General features: G+C 35.1%; 4 protein-coding genes and 1 long non-coding RNA gene across 6 annotated transcripts in view; 1 reads left to right on the top strand and 4 right to left on the bottom strand.

Annotated features, from left to right (window-relative positions):
- Positions 1–1,262, bottom strand: part of LOC124438088 (dynein axonemal heavy chain 1-like) — a 56,761-nt gene extending 55,499 nt beyond the window's left edge. Inside the window, exons 1-2 of the mRNA XM_046988076.1 lie at positions 815–1,262; positions 6–78 (exon numbers count right to left, since the gene is read on the bottom strand). Coding sequence (XP_046844032.1) covers positions 6–78; positions 815–940 — 199 coding nt within the window. The 5' untranslated portion in view covers positions 941–1,262. The remainder of the gene's footprint in view (positions 1–5; positions 79–814) is intronic.
- Positions 1,263–1,980: 718 nt separating this feature from the next.
- Positions 1,981–5,222, bottom strand: LOC124438583. Its single transcript, XR_006946140.1, has 2 exons — positions 5,099–5,222; positions 1,981–4,146 (listed from the first exon to the last, which is right to left on the bottom strand). It is a non-coding gene; the product is annotated as an uncharacterized LOC124438583 (long non-coding RNA).
- A 3,952-nt stretch (positions 5,223–9,174) lies between these two features.
- Positions 9,175–11,951, bottom strand: LOC124439025 (cytidine and dCMP deaminase domain-containing protein 1-like). Its single transcript, XM_046989220.1, has 2 exons — positions 11,674–11,951; positions 9,175–10,893 (listed from the first exon to the last, which is right to left on the bottom strand). The coding sequence occupies exon 2, from the start codon at positions 10,797–10,799 to the stop codon at positions 9,468–9,470; it is 1,332 nt and encodes a 443-aa protein (XP_046845176.1). The 5' UTR covers positions 10,800–10,893; positions 11,674–11,951; the 3' UTR covers positions 9,175–9,467.
- Positions 11,952–19,162: 7,211 nt separating this feature from the next.
- Positions 19,163–20,326, top strand: LOC124438916. Its single transcript, XM_046989108.1, has 3 exons — positions 19,163–19,657; positions 19,809–20,066; positions 20,153–20,326. Exons 1-3 carry the CDS (start codon positions 19,371–19,373, stop codon positions 20,316–20,318), a joined length of 711 nt encoding a protein of 236 aa, XP_046845064.1. The 5' UTR covers positions 19,163–19,370; the 3' UTR covers positions 20,319–20,326.
- The window catches only part of LOC124438917, a 1,803-nt gene continuing 337 nt past the window's right edge, over positions 20,068–21,533 (bottom strand). The window contains exons 1-5 of one of the 2 annotated variants that reach the window (XM_046989109.1): positions 21,348–21,533; positions 21,043–21,261; positions 20,826–20,974; positions 20,555–20,755; positions 20,068–20,466 (exon numbers count right to left, since the gene is read on the bottom strand). The exon at positions 21,348–21,533 is cut by the window's right edge and continues 337 nt beyond it. In XM_046989109.1, coding sequence (XP_046845065.1) covers positions 20,327–20,466; positions 20,555–20,755; positions 20,826–20,974; positions 21,043–21,164 — 612 coding nt within the window. In that variant the 5' untranslated portion in view covers positions 21,165–21,261; positions 21,348–21,533 and the 3' untranslated portion in view covers positions 20,068–20,326. The remainder of the gene's footprint in view (positions 20,467–20,554; positions 20,756–20,825; positions 20,975–21,042; positions 21,262–21,347) is intronic. The other variant, XM_046989110.1, reaches the window with a different exon arrangement.

Here is a 21,533-nt window from a genome sequence, read left to right as displayed (position 1 = left end):
AAAACCTTTTGGTATGTGTTTCTGTTTAACTGTTTTCCAGACTTTGCACTCATTTCTTGCAGGTCCAATCTTTGTATCCTAAACAGAAAGTCAAACATTTACTCTATTGGGCATGTATAAAAATACATTGATAACAACTGAATTTGTGGGATTTACTCAAAATACTGAGAAGCATGCAAATCATTAATTTCTCTAAATAGACTATTTACAACCAAAACGTATACTGATGTTTAGTCAACATGGCTGACTATTAAAGATGAATTAATGATTAGTTTACAAGGCGTTAACATCTAGTTAAGATGACTTAATGTTAAGTTGAAACACGATTATGTAAAAAATTTGCTCATTTACTTGAAATGACAAGTAAACTTTCCCATAAACTGATAAAACGCTTGAAAACCAATATTTTGGAGATGTAAAATGACATGTAATTGTTCAACTATTTATGTTCATTAAATCTTTCAGCATTGACGAGTGATCATTTCCAATCTTTAAGTATTATTAGTTATTTGCTCTTCATGGCGTATCATTGATGGTACATAGGTATTTCTTAATTTCATCTGAATCAAAAAGAAACTTTTCTTACTATAGCTCTCAGTCAATAAACTTTTTTCTACGTAAACAAGCTTTGGAATACTAAGTATACTATATGTAAGTTTGACGAGGGTAAGGTTGCTCAAACACAGTGCTCAGTTGCCACAACAAATTTATACAAGGTCTGGTATTTGGCTGGTTTGTTCAAAAACATTGACTACCACCGATATGAGCGCCGCAAGTTAGAAAAGAATTCCTAGAGAAACTTTGAAAATCATACCTTCAGTTCGGCAGCAGCTTCTTCTCGTAAAATATCTGAGTAGAAACCGCGCTGTTTGGCAGGCAACAGTTCTTGTTTTCCGGAGCTAGCAGTCCGTGTGGCCTTTGAACGCAGGTCATCGCTCATTTTTTTCGAACAACGCGTTTAGAAAGCTTTTACATTGAAAATAGATTATGTACTCAAAACTTTTGCCTTTTCTTTAGGTGTCTCGGGGACAGATAACTTTTTATTTGCAGAATTTTAGTTAAAACTTTGTAAAAATCACAAAATTTTATATAATGGCGTCATTGCTAAGCAACGGGAAATGCTGAAGCCCGATGATCTTTGGCATTCTTTTCACACACTGAAGTGAAATTGCTTCAAAAATATGACGTTGGATAAAATGTGGTACAAAAATTCAATGCTTCCTCCAAAGCATTTTCAGTTTTTCCTAACAGAGAAATGGTGTGTTTCAAAAGAGTTAAATTTGTTAGGGTATTTTATTTGTTCATAAAAATGTTGAAGTCAAAGGCGTTCGTTCACACCACCACAAAAATAGTTTTCTAGGGCAAAACTTATTTAGTAAATCTTCAGGCATACAAATTTTGATATACCTCTCCGATGAAGTGAGTAAGATAACAGCATCAATTCACTTTCCTCTTCCGATCTTCAACAATCGTTCAATTTGTCTATAATATGGCTGTTAATCAAGAAAACAAAATTGCAATTTATGTCCGGAAATGGATATCATAAGCGTAATTACCCAAGGCAATCAATGTGACAACAGCGAGAGCTGATTATTTTTCATTAGGGATGGTTATCGACCGTTGAAGCCGCAGAAGTTGGTGCCTAGTACGAGATCCGGAGAGAAATCTTAAAAATTTGAAGTGGGGGCAAAATGATTGGAAAGGCTATAGCCCTCCAAAGCCCCACCCAACTCCGCCGTCCGTGGGCACCAATTTCCACGAGACAGTGGTGTGCATGGTGTCTAGCATACCGATTAAGTGCTGGCAGTGCTGTACAACTAAATTTATCAGATGGGAGGCTCTTCCCCCAAGCGCCCCCCCCCCCACTTCTGCAGCACTGAGTGCTGGTTATTTTTACTTAACAAGCAAGTCTTTGGTTTAATTTCTTTACACAATCATAGTCAAATCGGCATGGCATCGATGCACAACGTTGGCAAGACATACGATGACAGAGAAACTAATTGATTAATATTTAAATTATTACATATTCACAGGCATATGGAAGAGAAATTCTATCAATCACAGCAAAACAATTACATAACTGTTTTACTGAAGCTGTATAATGAGTTTGTTATCTCGTTATTTTCCGTTTGCAGTTTTACTGATGTGATGAAAAGAAGTTGCAATTCTTGATTCTAGAGATGACTCTCGCAATAAAAATTGATGAATCGTCATTCTATACCAACACTAACTCAGAGCTCCACTGACTTGCACGATCTACATACACAAACATGAGATTGCAACTGTTGGTATACACACTCCCGGTAGGCTTTTCGGCATGTGTTTGCATGTTTTAGTAATAAAAGCTAGCATTTTGTAAAAATTTACAAATATATAGATTAGCAAAAAAGTGAAAAGTTAAAAAACTACTTTATCATCAAAACTACCAATGTTTTAGCAATGTGCGGAATGTTTACAAAGTATTTTGAAAGGTTTAGACTCCAAACATCATAATCAATCATCCCGCTCACCTGCTCAAAAACTAGATATATATATCGTCACTATCACAATGAAATAAAAATAGAATAAAAAAATTGTCCAGCTATGAAATGGTTCATCTTGTTCTCATAAACAAACTTTAAAAATACATGCACATATTCATAACTGTGACCAGGGATATACCGGGCGGGAAGCAAATTCTTAATATAAATATTTAAGAATATATTCTTAAATATTTAAAGAATATAAATATCAAATTCTTAATATAAATATCAAACCACAAACACCCCAATATTAAGTTTACGAGTGAAATCGAACACAATCGAAAACTTCCATTTCTTGACATCACTGTTCATCGCTCTAATGGAAACTTCTTCACGTCCATATACAGAAAACCTACGTTCACTGGTCTTTTTACTAATTTCCACAACTTCATCCCACTAACATATAAACGCAGTATAATATTATGTTTAGTTCATCGCTTTTTTAATATTTGCTCCACTTATGAAAACTTCCATATTGAAATCGAAAAAGTACGCAGATTATTTATTTCCAATTCACTTCCCTGCCACATATTTGATCACTGTGTAAAAATGTTTCTTGACTAAGTCTTTCAACCCAAACCACCATACCCAAGAAAATACTGCATTACGGCCTTCCATTTGCTGGTTTACACTCATCCCAAATCCGCACACAAATCAATTGCCTTTGTCATGAAATCAAATGTTGTCTATTCTTTCAAGTGTCGATGCTGCTCCGCATCGTACGTGGGTCAAACCACCCGCCACTCCTGTTTTTGGATCATCTGTTCGTTGAGTAAGAAAACTTGCAAGAATTATTAAATGATTAGCTTTCTGTCGACAGCTCTCCTTTGTAGGGTCAAATCACTCAATGGATGTGTTTTACTTGAAGAGCTAAATTCAATGTCCTGTGGCATAAGAGGACAGTACCGGAAATTGCCTTTTAAAGACCTTCCACTCGCATATATAACCATTGCCATCCATTCTATTACATCGTCGAATTGATTTTTGACGCTTCGGAAATTCCAAAATCAAATATTGGCCAGGGAAGCTCGCGTTTGATTTTCGCACACGGCTCTCCATGCTTCTTGGTGAGCCAAACTGATTTCCATTGATTAAGCTCAAACGTTCTTTTAATCCGATTAATATCACATTTCCTCAACGAACGCCTGTTTAGTTTTTCGTGTTCAAGGACGCTCTTTTCTATTTCAAATACAAACAATGATGCAGAGATTGAGCTTGACTTAAACATCTCATCGACTTCGCCCATTTTACTTTCGTTGGATGAAACATAATACTCTGGATGAAAGGGAAGATAAAACACACGTTGAACCTCTGTTTAAACGAGAAGTTTCGCACAAAAATGGCAAGGTTATCGAGACATGAAGATTTTGGAGCCTTTCGTTTTTTCTGAATGTTTTATTAATAATCTAGCAACGGCATAAACTCCCTCTCGTGAACAGTCAGCTGCGTATATCTCGTCGTCAGCAGATACTAATACTGCCCCAACTTGGTTAGTATTCTCATCGATTTTGGCTTCTTCACGGGTGACAAAATCTTCCATCCAGAGTGCGATGATCATGAAAAGATTATCTTTACTAATTCGCGGTGGATTATCTGCGTAGGAATTGTTGCTAAACATTCCATACTATATATGAAATAAATATAATAGACGTCAGCTTGTATATGGATGAATTATAAACATGTATAATTATTGAACCCCGCTATGAGACGAGCGTAACCTAAAGGAGACATATAAATGGCTGATTGAGCAAGCATAGGGGGGTCGAATACACAATATTATAAGCTTCGAAGTACAGATTTCGAGAAATAACCTATTTTGTTTCGATCATAGCTTTTTCGATGAATGATGGTCATTTATTACGAGTAATCGAAAAATGTATGGACAAAAAGAAAACGTAGTCACCTGCATGCTTTGTAGCTAATTTAAGAAATTTTTAAAGAAAAAGTTTTTTTGGGTCATGGCTTTGTAGTTGAATGCCAATCATTTATAAAGTTACACATCGACTGTTAGAGTTTTCACGGACAAAATTCATGTTAGACAGAAGGTAAGCAGTTATAGATAGTCATGTATTTTTCTATTCATGCTATGTCAGTTTTACATTAAATACAAAATATATGCATGTCAGTCGCAAGAACTTTGAGGGTTGGTTCAAAATCATAATACTGCATGTAGCATACAAAAACGTTTAAGTGGGATGTTATTTGAATTGAACTGCGAATGCTTTCATCCTTTTGGCAAGGGAAGAAAAGGGAAACCAATCCATAATTGAGGAAACTTCCATTTGAAAGACGGAATCGACGCAGTATTTTTATGTACAGGCAGTTACACAACATGTTGAAAAGTTGAGCACAAATTAAAAATAAAATTTCAGAACTAGAGTTGCTCCAGTAAAAATAGCTAATAGTTGTTTGCGTACTGATTGCACAAGAAATGTTTGCGCGATAAGGCGAATGTAAATTCAAACACTCGTATTTTTGCTAAGTGTTGCCTACGTATACAAGTGTCAAACATAACAAAAAGAACAATGAAATCAATGTAGCATTAAGAAGAAGAGTTAAAGACAAATTTACAATACCTTGATGCAACGAGAACAGATTTCTTTTGACTTGAAATGATAAAATTACCTTCGTTTGTCCACGTATACGACGATAATTTAATATTTCTACTGCTTTTGTGTTGTGCCAAACAACAAGCAGACAAAACTGGGCATCACCTGCTTTCTACTATCGATGATAGTGATCTTATACAAACAATTGATTTGACTTTGAAATGAGGTAGGATGTCACGGAAATTTTTGCACCTTGCATTCGCAAGTATAACTGTGTTTTGTTCAAATATTCATATAATGCTCCAATCAGTTTGTCACAGCATGCGGTACAACTTGCATCTTTCAAGCAAATCCACAAAACATAGTTACCTAATTCAAACATCCAATACAACTCAAAACAGAAGCGCCTGTAGAAACTGTCAAACGTTTAATTACATAAAGTTGAGTGAATATCTTGTTGGAGAGTGAATGTCTTTTTTCATAATGCGAAAGTACACTGGACAATCTTGTTTGTCATTTTCGTGGATTTATGATGCTACAATGTCATGACTTAAACATGAACTTGACTTAAATATCCTGACGATACGTTCAATTGACAAAGAACCTAATGTAAAGTTCTTTATTTCATTGATATTAAAGATTAAAAAGATCATGTGACAATTTTGGTATGGCTAAGAGTACAAGGCCCGCGAAAGCGATCGATTATAGCCATTACTTGTCGTGTGTTTTATTGTCCCAAGTGCGAGAATAATGAACTCTTATTCCGATTTTGTTCTGTAAAAATGCGCTGTTTATAATTTCTATGGTGAATTACAATTGGTATGACTCAGATGCTTCATATCAAGAGAAGTATAGAAAGAATTAAATATGTCGGAGGGGGGAAATAAATAATAAAGCCTTGTATAAAAAGATTTTTACGAACATCAAAAATCAGAAATATTTTAACCGAACTATACAGTGCATGATAGAAGAACAACAGTAGATTTCACCCTTGTGCAAATGATGGTGGAAATTAGAAAATATTAAAATATAAAAGGATCGAATTTTCGCAGTTTTCAGAAAAGTTGAAAACGTCAAAAGGCGTTGATTAGAGAGCTATGCAATGATTAAGAGAAACAAACTCTAACCCAACGAAGGATGGATAAGACAAACTCTACGACCCTGAAGGAAGAGAAGTATATTAAAGAAAACACCACCACTGTGACAGCTAAAGATATTTAAACAACAGTTAAAGAAACACACGAGAAACCTAAAAAGCCTCCCGTAAAGAACGTACTCTTTGTTAAAAAATACCTTCTTTCAAATGAATGCTTGACAAGAATATCATTCAACCATTTAAAGACGTGCAAATTTCATGAGATATACAAGGCTGTGCGGAAGAGGATTCGTTTTAATAAAGGATAACTATACAAAACTAACTTCTCTTATGTAAAAAAATATTTACAAAAAAGAGAACATTAGTGATCTGGTTCTCGTGAATTTTTTTCCCCGAACACCGGATCTGAATCCCATTGCAAATTTTCGAGAGTTAAGAAGGCAGAAGGCTAAGATCAGATTGACCAGCGGTGTGTTGTAAACAAATACGGGAATAGTATTAAGAGTGCGATGCTCATGAAAAGATCTTCTTTACTAATTCGCGGTGGACTATCTGCGTATGAATCATCAAGTAATTGTTCCCTTTTGCTGTTGCCAGCCATTCTACACTAGACACAAAATAAGTGTGATTGATGTCAGCTGCTGTTCGTATGAGTGAATTCTAAACATTTGTAATTATTGAACACTGAACACACACTGCGTGACAAGCGTAACCTTGGAGATGCATCAATAAAGGTAAGAATATTTACGATTAGAAGACAAGTGGCTGATTACACTAGCAAATCAAAAATACAATATTGAGAATTGAAATTCAAACTTCATGAAAAAGCTTTTTTGCGCTGTAATTTATAGTCACCTGCTTTTTAAGTTTTAAATGGTTCATACAAAACGGTTTTAAATGGTTTTAAACAAAACGTTTTTATTGAATGCCAATAATTCATGTTATAAATCGACTCATAGAAGTTTTCAGAGACAAAAATTATGTTACATGAGCATCTTAAACTAATTCATAATTGAGAAGGCTTCCACCTGAACAACGAAATTGCCATGGTATTTTTTTAATACACAGATAAATGTAGGTTTATGACACGAGAAATATTTCTTTTCATTTGAAATGATAAAATTACCTTCGTTTTTTCACGTGCACGGTGACAATGCAATTTTTCTGCTGCTTCCGTGTTATGCCACGCAACAAGCAAACAATATTGGACGTCACGTGCTTTTTACATCAATGTTTATAATAAATGAATTGAATTGACCTTGAAATGAAGCAGGATATCGCGAAAATTTTTGCACCTTGTTCTTTCAAGTACAAGTAATAAATATCTTTGATTCGAATATCATAATATTCATTGTTTAAATTTTGCTATACATGTTAAAACTTGTTTTGTCCGTTCATCACAGCATGTGGTAGGAACTTCCTTCTTTCAAGCATGTCCACGAACACATAAATCCATAATTCAAACATCCAATACAACTCATGAAACAAAATTATCTGTGAAAAGTACCAAGTGTTTAATTTCGATTAGATTTGAGTGAATATCTCAGTTTGATGATCGCTTCATAATGCCAAAGTCGACTTGCCTGTCTTTTACGTCATTTTCATGAATTTAGGATAACAACTTAATCCTTGACAATGAAGCTGGCTGATGTAACGTTCTTAATTTTATGGACATTGAAGATTTAAAATATCATATTTTGACGGCTTAGAGCACGATACCTGAGCGATCAAATAATGTCGTCACTTGTCATTTGTTCTATTCTAAATTCCCTAGTGCGAGAATTATGTCCTGAAATTCCGACTTTCACCTTGTTTTATAAAAATGCACTGTGTATAATTTCTACGGTGAATTACAAGGGTATGACTCAGATGCTTCATATCAAGGGAAATACAGAAAGATTTCGTCCAGTCAGGAAAGCCTTCTGTATAAAAAGAAGATTTATTAGAACCAAAAAGCAGAGAACAACCGTTTTGGCAAAAAAAAAGGAGAAAAGTTGAAAATAAGAAAATGAGAAAAGTTGAAAATGTCAAAAGCTGTTGTTCAGAGAACCTTGAAATAATTACGAATCCCTCGTTTAAATACATGGCAATAGTTAGTGCCTTTTTTTGACAGAACTTATACAAAATCAGCGATTGATAGATTTGTTCGTTGAATCAGCAGTTAAACATATATAGGGCAGCAGTCATTGGTTGCTTCAGATATGATGACGTTGGCAATCCTTAAAGAAATACTTGAGAAGAATATCATTCAATCCTTCAAAGATTGGCAATTCCATTTGGTACAAGGTTGTAAACTCGCGTCCGATTGCGAATTTATGGGACATATTTAAGAAGGGAGAAAGCTAAGAACAGATCCACTATTATTACGATGACTTGCGGTGTGTGGTCAACGAATACGGGAGTAGTATTAAGCAAAAACACTAAATCCACTCATGGAATCTATGCCAGAGGAACTAAAGGGATCACCGATCACACAAGAAAAATTGAAGCAACATTAATTGTGTACTTCAATGAGTATTATATCAGATAGTTGAGAGTCGTTTTTTTTTTACTTAAGCCACATTTAGCTGGACTACATGGAAGACATTTTCTTACAGAGCAACAGCCCTTAACTTAAACTTTACATCGACAATGTTCATTTTGTGACCGCTGGACAAATTTGTCCTTTGGACTTAGTTTGTTTTCTTCTTCCTGATATAGCAATTCATATTGTAGTCTGGTTTATGGAGTAAGTGCAGATTAATTCGTTTGACTTTTGATTGAATCGCTTCGTCAGGAAGTTTCATTAACAATCGAGCTCAATCTTGTGAATAGATAGGCAGCAGACAATAACATTGCCACAATCTTTTTTGAGGCAAAACTTTACATATTTAAAGTGCCATGGGTCATAGACTATCCACTCACATTATTCGCGGAAGATTTATCTGCATCTGTCTTGACATATTAGATTGTGATACTTTGTCAAGAGGTTCCGTATGTAGCAATGAATGTTCCATTCTACAATAGATTTAAAACAAGTATGTAGAATTTATTGCCATGTGAAAATGTTAATGGACCAAATAAAAAGTCATCCTACACAAAAATTGTTTGGAAATGAGATGTTTGATGTTGTAATCCTTCATGAAATATTAAAATGCATATAAAAATAAAAAATACATAATCTGAATGAAAAGTCCGGGCAGAAAAAAATCAAAAGTTAAAAATTTGAAGTATGTAAATAGCTAAGAAAATGTAGCGAAGTATTGCAGGTTAATGTTTCTTTTCTGAGGTGCTTTGAAAAATATGAACCGATTAATTTGATCACTCTGTCCTCGGTTTTTTTATTTTATTGTGACATTGACTATGACCCTTACGTTTTTGTAAAAGATTTTGCCTTGAGTTTCTTTCCTTTGATTCAAAGCATAAGAATTTTCTTTTTTTCAACATTTTTGGGAACATGTCATACTTTAACTTCTTTTTTGGAATACGCTTCTTTACTTCATCGCCCACCACAACTGTTGTGATTCCTTCCATCGCTAACAATGGTGTGCATTCGTTACACGGTTGCTTTGTTACAAAAAGAATCGCATCTTTGACGCTGTGACAGTTGCGCATGAGCAAAGCATTTTGTTCGGCATGTAATATGTACGGAATCTTAGACTTGACACCTTTATCGTGGTTCGATCCTCTTCCAAACTCACCATAACGTGCTTTTCGTGGAAATCCGTTCCAACCAAACGAGAGGATATCCATCTTTGAGTTCACAATCACGGCTCCCACTCCTGTTTTTGGATCATCTGTTCGTCGAGTAAGAAAACTTGCAAGAATCATTAAATGATTAGCTTTCTGTCGGCATTTCTCCTTTGTAGGGTCAAAATTACTGAATGAATGTGTTTCACTTGTAGAACTAGCATTCTTGTTTCGTGATAAAAGAGGACACATACGGAAATCGTCTTTTAGGGACCGTCCACTCGCAACTATGACCCTTGCCATCCATTTCATTGCATCATCGAACCGTTTTTCAACTTTCTCGCCGATTTTACTATCAAATATTGGCCAGGGAAGCTCGCGTTTGATTTTCGCACATGACTCACCGCTTTTCTTGCTGAGCCAATCTGACTTCCATTGATCAAGCTCGAACTTTCTTTTCATGCAACTAATATCACATTTCTTCAATGAATCGTTATTTAATTTTTCGTGTTTAAGAACGTTCTTTTCTATTTTAAATACAAACAATGATGATGCAATTGAACTTGACTTAAATAACTCATCGACTTCGTCCATTTTATTTTTATTCTTTCTTGCTTGTTTATAATACTCGGGATGAAAGGGAAGATAAAGCACACGTTGTATTTTTGATTGAACGAGAAGTTTTGCACAAAAATGGCAAGGTTTTCGAGACATGAAGATTTTGGAGCCTTTCGTTTTTTCTGGATGTTTTATTAATAATCTAGCAACTGCATGAACTCCCTCTCGTGAACAGTCAGCTGCGTGTATCTCGTCGTCAGCAGATACTAATACTGCCCCAACTTGTTTAGTATCCTTATCGATTTCAGCTTCTTCGTGTGTGACAAAATCTTGCATCCAGAGAGCGATGATCATGAAAAGATCTTCTTTACTAATTCGCGGTGGACTATCTGCGTAAGACTGCATTTTATTTTGCTAAGAGTGGATGGCTCGTAGATGGATGAACTTTAAACATTTATAGTTTGTGAATGCTAAACACAGCTGGCTTGGCGAGTGGAACCTGTAGGATACATTGAATAAGATAAAAAGTGCTGGATGACAAATTTAGCATGACAAAAAAGTTATGGCATGCATGAATGGCATGACGAGAATATAAATTCCGCAAGCTTCGAATTTAGCTTCAGACTAAAACTTTTTGCAGCAATCATAATTTTTTACTTGAAGGCTGTGATATAAAACATGTACAATATGTAAAATACATCTTAAATGGAGCAGTTGAATAACTATATAACAAGTGTGCAAAATATAGTCGGTTTTCAGCTCACCACGGCCGCATTCAACACATTAAAAACATGAAAATGAAAACTATACATGAGATTAACCACGTCCGATATCCATTTTAATAAGTTCCGCATTGTAGCTATGGCTTAGTGACAATCATTCTTCACAAAATAAATAGACGGACGGAGGTTTTCAAAAAAATGAAATAATGTCTTTTAGAAAGTGAATATCTGTATGATCAGTTTAAATCATATTACCATAAGATGGGAATTATACCTGGGCTGGGAAGTGTTAGGTTTACAGCACATAATCTCAATTACATAAATTCTTGGAAAATCAGTCAACCTTTAAATGATATATTATATGGTGTACGTTTGTTCACAAGCTATCTTACTGGCAGACTACAACGTTCAAAGAGCGTTATTTTTCACTGAATTGCCAATGTTTGTTTTGGGAAAGCAATAGCATATATAATTGAGAAAAATTCAATTCGAAGGACAATCTCACCAGAATGTGTTTATTTAGATTAATGCGCGTTAGTAAAAGAATATTACATTACCTTGACGAAACTGGAACGGATTTCTTTTGACTAGAAAATTGGAATGATGAAAATCGTCTTCGTTCGTCCAGGTACACGGAAATTACTTGTTAATATTTCTTCTGCTTCCGCCTAAAGACGCGCAAAGCACTGAAGTAAGAACTTCACTCGCTTACTTAATTAATTGTTATGTATTTTTCAACTTATAAAATTAATCGTTTGACAATGATGTCAATTGACATTAAAAGGAAGTCGGGAATGGCAAATTTTTGCCCACACTTTTTTTGCAACAATCTTAACTTTCGAGTATAGAAGGTGTTATTCAAAGTTCTTGTTTTAGCAACTGTTCACAGCGTGTTGCGCACATTCCATCTTTCGAGCGTATCAAAACGCACTATTGAACGAAAACGCATACTCGAGCGATTTGAATCCACAATTCAAACTTTGATATTTTATTTAGGTAACATAATTGCGCAATATACACTATAGAAGAATACAAGCAACGTTCCTCAAATGTTGCTTCCATAATAATATATGTAGCAACGAATACTTTAAACACAATCGTGCTTTATTGTCGATTTCAGTTCACTTTCAAATGGCGGTTGCCAAGTACTTTCTAATGTTGCCAACTACATTTCCAAATATGGAATATTCGATATGAACTTGTCAACTTGAGTTGTGTACTTGAGTAATGAAGTTGTGAACTTGAGTACTAAAGTTGCGAAGTACTAGCAAACGCGAAAGGTCATTTGGCAATGAATCCGTTCAGTAAGCAAGGAAAAGCTTTAGCAATTCTAATCGGTTTGGCGGCCCTCTAAGAGTGTTATAATGCGATACGCCATTTATATTATGTAAAAAATTTACAGTAAAGTGGCACTAGAAGAGTATCGTTGGATTTTAAATGCAGGAGTACCCTGCATACTGTGCCCTCGACGTCTGTTGCCACTCGTAACAACTACAGACGACTCATCAAAGAAATGCATACGGTTGCAATCAATGAAATATTTGCTACGTAAGCTTCTAACTTCTCCATAACGTCCGGCCGTTCTGTCTCTCGAGGAATTTGACTTATTATCTTGTAAGAGTAACCGAGATCTTTTTTCGAAATTCTACTAATGGATGACCTGCTAGGTATGTTTGCTGGAAGGCAAACTTTGTTATTTTCTAGATGTTGCTGAATCTCTTTTGCGTAAATAGATGGTTTATTAATTTTAGATATTTAGTGTATTCAATAACATCATCTGTACGAGTGGTTCGAACATCACGTTCGCCCTGGCGAGGTGCAATAGAACCAGTATCTACCCATAGATCTATTATATTTGATAGAGTCTTATACGGTAGATTTAGTTGTTTCAAAATGTTTGTCAAACGCTGGTTATTGAAATGAAATACTTGAAAGGTGGTTACCTTTCAAGTATTTCATTTCTTACTTCTATTGGTAAAGCTTTTCCTTGCTTACTGAACGAATTCATTGCCAAATGTCTACAGGGTACAAAGACCTTCCGCGTTTGCTAGTACTTCGGAACTTTAGTTCACAACTTCAGTACTAAAGTTCCCAACCTCAGTACTCAAGTTCACAACTTCAGTACTCAAGTACACAACTTGTCAACTCAAGCTGACAAGTTCATAACGAATATTCCATATTTGGAAATGTAGTTGGCAACATTAGAAAGTAACTTGGCAACCGCCATTTGAAAAGTTAACTGAAATCGACAATAATCTAGAATGTCTTGTTTCATTTTGACAAACAAGTCGTTTCTCTATGGCTCACGGCTACAGTTTTCACCAATCTAGGAAACTTTTACAGTTTATAGCTTTAGTTTACGTGTTAGCTAATATCAGAAAACAAGAATGAAATATTGTAATTGATTAAGACGTAAATATTATTATAGCTAAGTTACAAGTTATTCTTGACTTGCAACCATTCTCTTGAGATTTGCCAAACAATGTTGCTCGCCCACGCCGGCTTGTGCCAACAATAACTCTGATAAAATATTCTTTGTATCAGACCACCGACATGGCTGAATTGCAAGTCAGGAATAGCAATGTTTGGGATTGCCAATTCAGACAAAATTCATGCAAGAATTCGGAGAATGTGGTTTTGCCTTACGCAATTTCAATAATGACAATAAGTTGATAATGGTTGATAAGCCTGATACCTATATGCAGTACAGACTCGTACTCGTATTGTACATTTGTACTCGTAGTCAGCAATATCTAAGGCCCCTTTTACACTATACCGGATTGCTATCGTAGCAGGTTGAACATTCTTTGTATTAAAAGGCAATGAAATTGTTCAACGTTAGAAACACAATCAAATAGACTAAATCTATCAGCTTAATAGCTTTTACTCCGAACAGTTAATCCTTTAAAGCAAATGAAGATGTCGTGATGAGCTAATCCGGTTTAGTGTACACGCAGCCTAAATCTCAAGTTCGGTTCGAAGTCAACTCGTCGGCACCTCTATAAATTTCTAAAAACACGGGTGTATAAAAAACTGCAACCCTCAGAAATCCCCAGAACTTTAGAATTGTCGTCCTTCAGCCGCAATTGTAAATCAACCCACAAAGAATCATGGAAGTTGAAAAGAGTTTAATGCTTGGGATTTATCATATTCAACTGCGTTTAGGGCTCCTTGGGGATCAATTATTGCTGAGTCATGCAAATTCCAAACTGAACTTAATTAAGAAATAAAAAATGTTTACTGTGTTTGCACAGGCTTATGCAAACCGAGGAGACCTTTAGGAGAACTCGAGAGCAGATCAGTGCAAGCCCGAGACGGAAGGTCGACGGTTGCACATGCTCGAGAGTTCTCACAAACGTCTCTGAGGTTTGCATAAGCCAGTGCAAACACGACAAACATCTTTTATTGCTTTTATAAAATAACATTAATGGGAAAAAGACAAACATTTTAATTTTTCCTCCAAAATGTGTTCATGATCGATTTGTTAATTCTCTTTAAATATTGATTGTTTTCATTGATTTGATTGGTTGAGCTCGGATGTGTTTTGTGTTTTCCACAGGTTAATGAACACGGCTCTAGACCAATTAGCGCACTCGTTTCATTGTGTTTATTTTATAAACGTTTTTAATGCGCCTGGTAAAGTGACAAGTTACTTATATAGAGTACAATGGTAAATTTTTTCAACATAAATATATTATGTTGACGTCGCCAAAAACATGAGCATTTCACGACAGAGAATTTTTTTGTAATCGAAGTTATGTTTAAATTTTGACTGCACACGCACAACCTCAAGAAATGTTCAGACATGAAAAAAAATTTAGATATTTGCCTTACTCCCACAATGCATCACTCCCAAGTGCTTTTTTCAGTTTATTTTAATATTGGTATCTTTTCAAATCAATAAACAACATATAAAGGGAGGGGGTTGTCATGTCCATGGATACAGGTTGCACTAGCCATAGACTAACCAATATGCTTTACATAAAAATTTTTAAAAATCGAACAAATGTCGAAAAAGAAATAATGTACGATATGTAATTCAAAAGAAAAAACATTATTTTAAAAAAATGTTTTTAACAAATTCCAAAAACAATGGACCATGCATTTAAATATGGAAACCGCAAAACAAAGTTAAGCCATAAAAGAAACGATGAAATCAATTATGACTATAAATTCTTCAGCTGCTCTTGCTTGAATATTTTGTTTACATCTAATCAAACCTTTAAAAAGCTATGTTGGACATAACCTTTTACTTTACTTCTAAAAGTTCATTTCCTACGATAGTGAAATCTCAATTCCAATTCAATAAACAACTAAATAGCAATTAGAGGTCAATAAAAAATAAAAACTTACCAAAGTTAGCAAGTGGGTGTCATCATACTAGCCAATGGCATCATACTTTTTGAAACTAATCACAAGTAGTACTTGAGAGCTTCAAGTTTAAAAAGTTAATGATTTTTCCAGACAGTTACCTGGTCATATTTCATCATAAAACTTCTAAACTTGTTATGATCGACCACATGATCGACCACACTCTCCAACACTAGTATTTCCCTAAACAATCAATGACTTGTCTTGATTTATCATTTCATACACATGCAAAAAACTAGCCATACAATCCTATATATTTAACAGTGCTCTAAAAAATCATCATTTTTCAATTATACTTGCCATTAGAATATATGTAGTAAAACTGATAACATTCTCACTACTAAGTTAAAGGCAGCACTTCACAGGGTAGCATCTAGTTTTGATTAATTATGCTGATTATTTATAGACTGCAGCTTTATTGAATATTGACTACGATTGTCAATATGACGCCCTTTTTGGCACTATATATATAAAATTATCAAGTGTTCAAACGCGTAGCCAAAGTCAAATAAGTTCAAATTACAATAAATGTATAAAGTTGGCTTACGGGTTTGAATTACTGGTTAAATGCATAGCCAAATGACCTTTCCTTGCAAAATAACAAAGTTAAAATTGATGAACACAAGAGCGAAAACTTGCCACATTTCCACCCTCGTGAAAATTGAGAAGCTCGTTCGTCGTTTAGTGTGTATAGTGGATGTGTTAAAGTATGAGAAAGGACCAATGACGATGACAAACTAGCTCCGTGTGCCATTACAATGTTTCACGCACAATTCGTTGGACAAATTTCTGATTCTCGCACACATATGTTGATCCATGTTATAAAAGGAAAGCAAGCCGTATGCGTGTGCAAATATACAACGCAGTATCGTTCATGATCACTTATACTTAACTCTACATGAAAACAAGCATGAAATAAGCATGAAATCGAGCACGTAATCACCTTTTGCACACATAACCTATTATTTCCTGCACCCTTCCAAATCTCTTCCGCGGGTAAAACTCCTCAATATCTACAGCATAGGGTAACGACTTTCCCCCAAAAAGAAAGTGGTTTGGTGTCAAAGTGATCACATCTTCTGGATCTGAGCTTTGCTATGTTAATGGTCTTGTATTCAACAAATCTTCAACACCAAGTTATACGATAGATGACTCTTCATCAGCGACGTCCGCATCCTTTAGAATTGCATAAATTGCTTTTTAAGCTGCTTTTATCATAATTTCATGCACTCCATCAAAATGAGGAACATGCGGAGGATTCAAGTTCCACCTTATTTATAACTTACAGAATAGTTTTTTGCTGAATCTTACTTTAATCTAGTTTGTCAACCAATTTTTTTAATTCTTTTGCAGCTCCCACAAAATTTGTCCCTTGATTGATTATGATTTCTATTGCATATCTTCTTTGACTTGCCATCCTTGTGAAACATAGAAAACAGTCAGTATCCAACCACAAGCCATTTCTAAATGACCTGCTCTGCAACCCACACATGTAGACATAAACCATCGTTTTTGTCTATTTCACGACCCTGTACCGAATTAAAGGGAGCCCCAAGGTTGACTGATACCTTTTAAAAGGCTCTAGAATGGACAACACGGCTCAGTGGAAGTGGTGCCATCACTTGAGTTTAGTTCCCAAAACATGATGTCCCATTTCGTGATAGTGTTTCTCAATAAGTTTCGTCACACAATTTCCAGGCGGAAGAATTATGGGAAATCTGACTTCATACGGCAAAAACTCCGCATTGCACAATCTTTCCTCAACGCAAAAAACCGTCATCATCCATCTTGGATATTAATTTCAACAATTTGTACTTCTTTGACATTGACCTTTTTTTCTCGAATGCTTTTGCTTTTTTTAAACGAAGTCTTTTGCAAATCACGGATTACAAGTATCTCGGCATAGAAATTTATTTTTGGGCTTTAAACCATCATGGTCACGCTTTTCTTTCAGAACTCGAATATTATTGGTGAATCGAAAAACCCACACTAATGTGCCGCGCAATCGTCTCCAGCTGGACCACCGCGTCGGATTTGGTCGCCATCGAGGATCTGTTGTGATAAAGGTTTATGTCTAGAACAGGTCAAAATATTGAAACAAGATAAATCAGCGTATTTTATTTTCGTCTTGATCAATGAGGACCAGACTTTAGCTAAATCTGGTTCTTTACTTGCGACATACATAAGCATAGCATGTTTTCTTTTTTCACAATTTGAATAGAAAAACGTTGTAGTCGTCAATGAATCTAATGCTGAATACTGCTATACAAAGCGTATATAAATGAGTGATCACTGCAATGAGACAACAGAGATCGACTGCTAGTGTGAAACATATGTGAACATGCAAAGGCGCAACAGAATTTCACAAGAACATAGACAGCGAATTGTACAGGCGTTTGAGGAGGAAAACGAAGATTTTCTACTCGTTGCCGACACGTTAGGTGTTAACAGGTCAACGGCACGTGGAATTGTTGCGCGCTTTATTAGAAAAGGACGAATACATGAGCTACCTCGAGGTGGTAGAAACAACATACGGGTAGATAGCGAAATGAAAAATTGTTTAGAGGAGATTCTGAACGAGAACTGTGTAGCAACGCTTATACAAATTAATCAAGAATTACGACGACGTCTTCCACAAAAACCTATAATCCATGAAAGCACATGCTATACTCATTCAAACTTTCGCTACCAGTTCCATCAGAAAGAAACAGACCTGATGTTATTCAGAAGCGTAGTGAATACGCGAATTGGTTCATGAACTACGCCATCCTTAGAAAATGTTTGTTTATTGACGAGTGCGGATACAATGTTTGGATCACTCCTTTATATACGCTCTGTATAACAGTATTCAACACTTGGTGTATTGCTAAGTGATTGTATACATACTGCCTTCTTCACGTCAATCGTTCTATTTAAACGTTATGTTGTATTGAAAAATTATTTGTGTTTAATGAACATGCGGAACATGTTAACGTTATCATTAAAATACTATTGACACTATAATCTGTTGTAATCACTGCTCATTGACGTTATTGAATGAGCACTCGTCCATATAAACCTTAATAAAGAATATATTCATTTAATTGATTTCAGTTTAGTGCTGATGACTCATGAATAAATGCATATGAATAGAAAATCGTGCTATTGTATGTTCATATGTGTCCATTGAATTCCTAAAGACGTTTATGAATGCTTAAGAATATTCAAATTTCTTTATTGAATAAACATTTCGTTCTATTGATTGTCTAATTGTCACAAATCAACGCATTTACGTTTTATTGGACGATCTTTGACAAAAATGATGACGTCTTTTCCTGTAATGACTTCAAAAAGGTGTATTGCTAAGTGATTGTATACAGACTGCTTTTTTCACGTCAATCGTTCCATTTTACGTTATGTTGTATTGAAAAATTATTTGTGTTTAATGAACGTGCGTAATATGTTAACGTTATCATTAAAATACTATTGACACTATAATCTGTTATAACACTGCTCATTGACGTTATTGAACGAGCGTTTGTGCATACAAATTTTAATAAACAATATATTCATTTAATTGATTGCAGTTTCGTGCTGATGACTCATGAATAATTGCACATGAATAGAAAGTCAATGCTATTGTACGCTTATTTTTCTGCATTGAATTCTTAAAGATGTTAAAGTGCTTATCTCACAATTTTTTTTTTCGAATTTTCGTATTGCTTCTTTAAAAGTAATCTAAAACTTATATTACAATTTTTTCATGCGCTGCATTGTTTTCGAATTATTATTGATCAAATATGAAATTTGACAGTAAAAGTTGATAATTGGCATAGGGCCTGGATCAAGTCTCTGTGACGTAACTTAAGGAACAAGTCAAGGGCTTGTTGTTATCAACAATTAGATGGCGGAGTTGAATTCTGAGTCGGAAAGCTCTCATAGTTCGCAATGTGATTCGGAGTATGATTATATTCCCGGTTATGTCATCGAAGATGAAACAAGGAACATTAATGACCAGGAATATAATATAATAGATGAAAATTACGGCGAGTCCGAGTCCTATCTATACGCTGATGAACCAATGGCCGAACAAGCATGGTATGAAGACTACGTGGAAAAGTCAAATGAACATAAAAAGCAACTTGAAATGCTACAAAAAAGACTTGATCACACAGTTGAGTTGAGTTCTTGGTGAGTAACAAAATTTCTAATTTCAATTCAGGTTTCAAGTTATGAAATATAGACATAAACGTGCAATTTTCTATTCAAGATTACCATCGCTGTTTTTATTTACTTTGATGCTCGATTACAATTTTTTAATGTGATTTTCTTTATTGATCAGGTGCAAGTGTGGTTTTTGTCAAGTTACACTTCTTCAGAATCCTCTAGAGGCCTGGTGCTGCCAAGAACTTAAGTCTGTAGCTGAAAGCTTAACACACCAGTCGGTTCTGGCAGATCTGTCAACTATTCCATGTTGTGTCACTCTACACCCAGGTTTCAGACCAGTTTGTTTGGAAAAGTGGTCGCTAAAAATGGCTGCTAGGAAATACAAAACCAGAGAACAAAGACGATACAACAGAGAAACAGGATCTGAAAACATGTATGATAGCATATTATGTTATTTCCCAGTATTTAAGTATATTTTAGTGTTATGACACATTAGTAATGATTTGGCTTTATATTCAGGTTTTTACGATGTGTTGCATACAGAGAATTCACATCTATGATTTATGGATGCTTAGGAGAAGAAAGAAGATCATTACCAGCATGTGCATACCATGCAATAAGATCAAAATTTAATGATAAAAAGTTGGAATTTAGAGGGTACGAAGAAAATGAAATAAATGAGTGAAGTGAAAATTAAGTTTTCCTATTTTTTGGGCAATCTGCCACATGTTTGTGACCTTTCATTGGCTTCTTGCATGTCAAACATTTTGGCTGACATTTTTCTTTTGAAACTGCCACATTTGACTGACAGCTGAATGGCACACTGGTAGCTGCTGGCATGAAACAAAAACATTTTTATTATGTAAAATGATTTTCAAACCATGTTTAGCTACAACATGTTATATAATCATTATTAATTACCTGGAATTGAGGGAGGGACATCATTGACCACAATGCATTTTCGACGGACCTGTTTTAGTAGCACCTCAGATCTGGGTTGCTTTTGCAGCATGACATTCATTGGTGGTGAGGACATTTCTTTCAAAAGATTTTGTGAATTTGATAATGCGTCTTTGTCTTTTATTGACAGCATCACACTCTCAAATAATTCATCCACATACTCTAAAAAGAAATTATTGTCCTATTCACTACTATGAAATGATGCAAAGCAACAAATTTAGCAACAACTTACCAAATTTGGGCTTAACTCTGACATCCCTCGCAGTTCCTTCACCATTTTTAAACTTTGGATACACTACATTTATTTGGGAACTGCCATCATTCTTCATCTTTACATCACGCCTTAAGTTGTTGTTGAAGTGGATGGTTGCCAAAATGTGTCTTAAACAATAAAGACTTGTGGAAGTTGCAAAACAAGTAACATTGTCATATAGGAAATTTTCGCCCACCTGCAATACATTCCAACATAGGAATAATGAATCATTTTTGGAGCAAAATGATTCAGGACAGAATGGAATCCTTCCAAACAACTTGTTTGAGCAACTGGTGAAGCCTGTTGAATTGACTTCATCAGCTGTGGGTGTAACAATTTAGCACAAAGCTTTTCATGAGCAACTGAACTTTAAACATTACAACATTGCTAAGCTTTGTTATTATTTTGGTTAATTCTGCAAAAATAGTAGCATTAAATTGGCTATTAATGACATGCAAATCCATACTCCTCTCAAGATTTTACATCTTAAATTCAGCTTACTTTTTTTTAGATGCCATAAATCAAAATAGTGCTTCACATGTGCCATTTTCTCCCTCATATGTTTACTGATAGATATGTGTCTATCAGATATAAATGTTGATAATTGTATACCACTGCTTGAAAACAGCCGAATACTTAATCGGTGTCCATCGAGCGCGTTTTCTTGCAACAAAATTCACCCAGATT

This window comes from Xenia sp. Carnegie-2017, unplaced genomic scaffold (genome assembly GCF_021976095.1).
Source record: "Xenia sp. Carnegie-2017 unplaced genomic scaffold, XeniaSp_v1 HiC_scaffold_19, whole genome shotgun sequence".
NCBI classification, from domain to species: domain Eukaryota; kingdom Metazoa; phylum Cnidaria; class Anthozoa; order Malacalcyonacea; family Xeniidae; genus Xenia; species Xenia sp. Carnegie-2017.
The sequence above is the reverse complement of the archived record's forward strand: the minus strand, read 5'-3'. Positions and strand labels throughout refer to the sequence as shown.

What these genes read in the sequence shown, in the direction of transcription:
- LOC124439025 (XM_046989220.1), bottom strand. Translation starts at nt 10,799, where the DNA reads ATGCAGTCTTACGCAGATAGTCCACCGCGAATTAGTAAAGAAGATCTT.
- LOC124438916 (XM_046989108.1), top strand. Translation starts at nt 19,371, where the DNA reads ATGGCGGAGTTGAATTCTGAGTCGGAAAGCTCTCATAGTTCGCAATGT. An exon ending in ACAGTTGAGTTGAGTTCTTG is followed by an intron (nt 19,658 to 19,808) that starts GTGAGTAACAAA and finishes TTTATTGATCAG; the next exon opens with GTGCAAGTGTGGTTTTTGTC. An exon ending in GAAACAGGATCTGAAAACAT is followed by an intron (nt 20,067 to 20,152) that starts GTATGATAGCAT and finishes CTTTATATTCAG; the next exon opens with GTTTTTACGATGTGTTGCAT.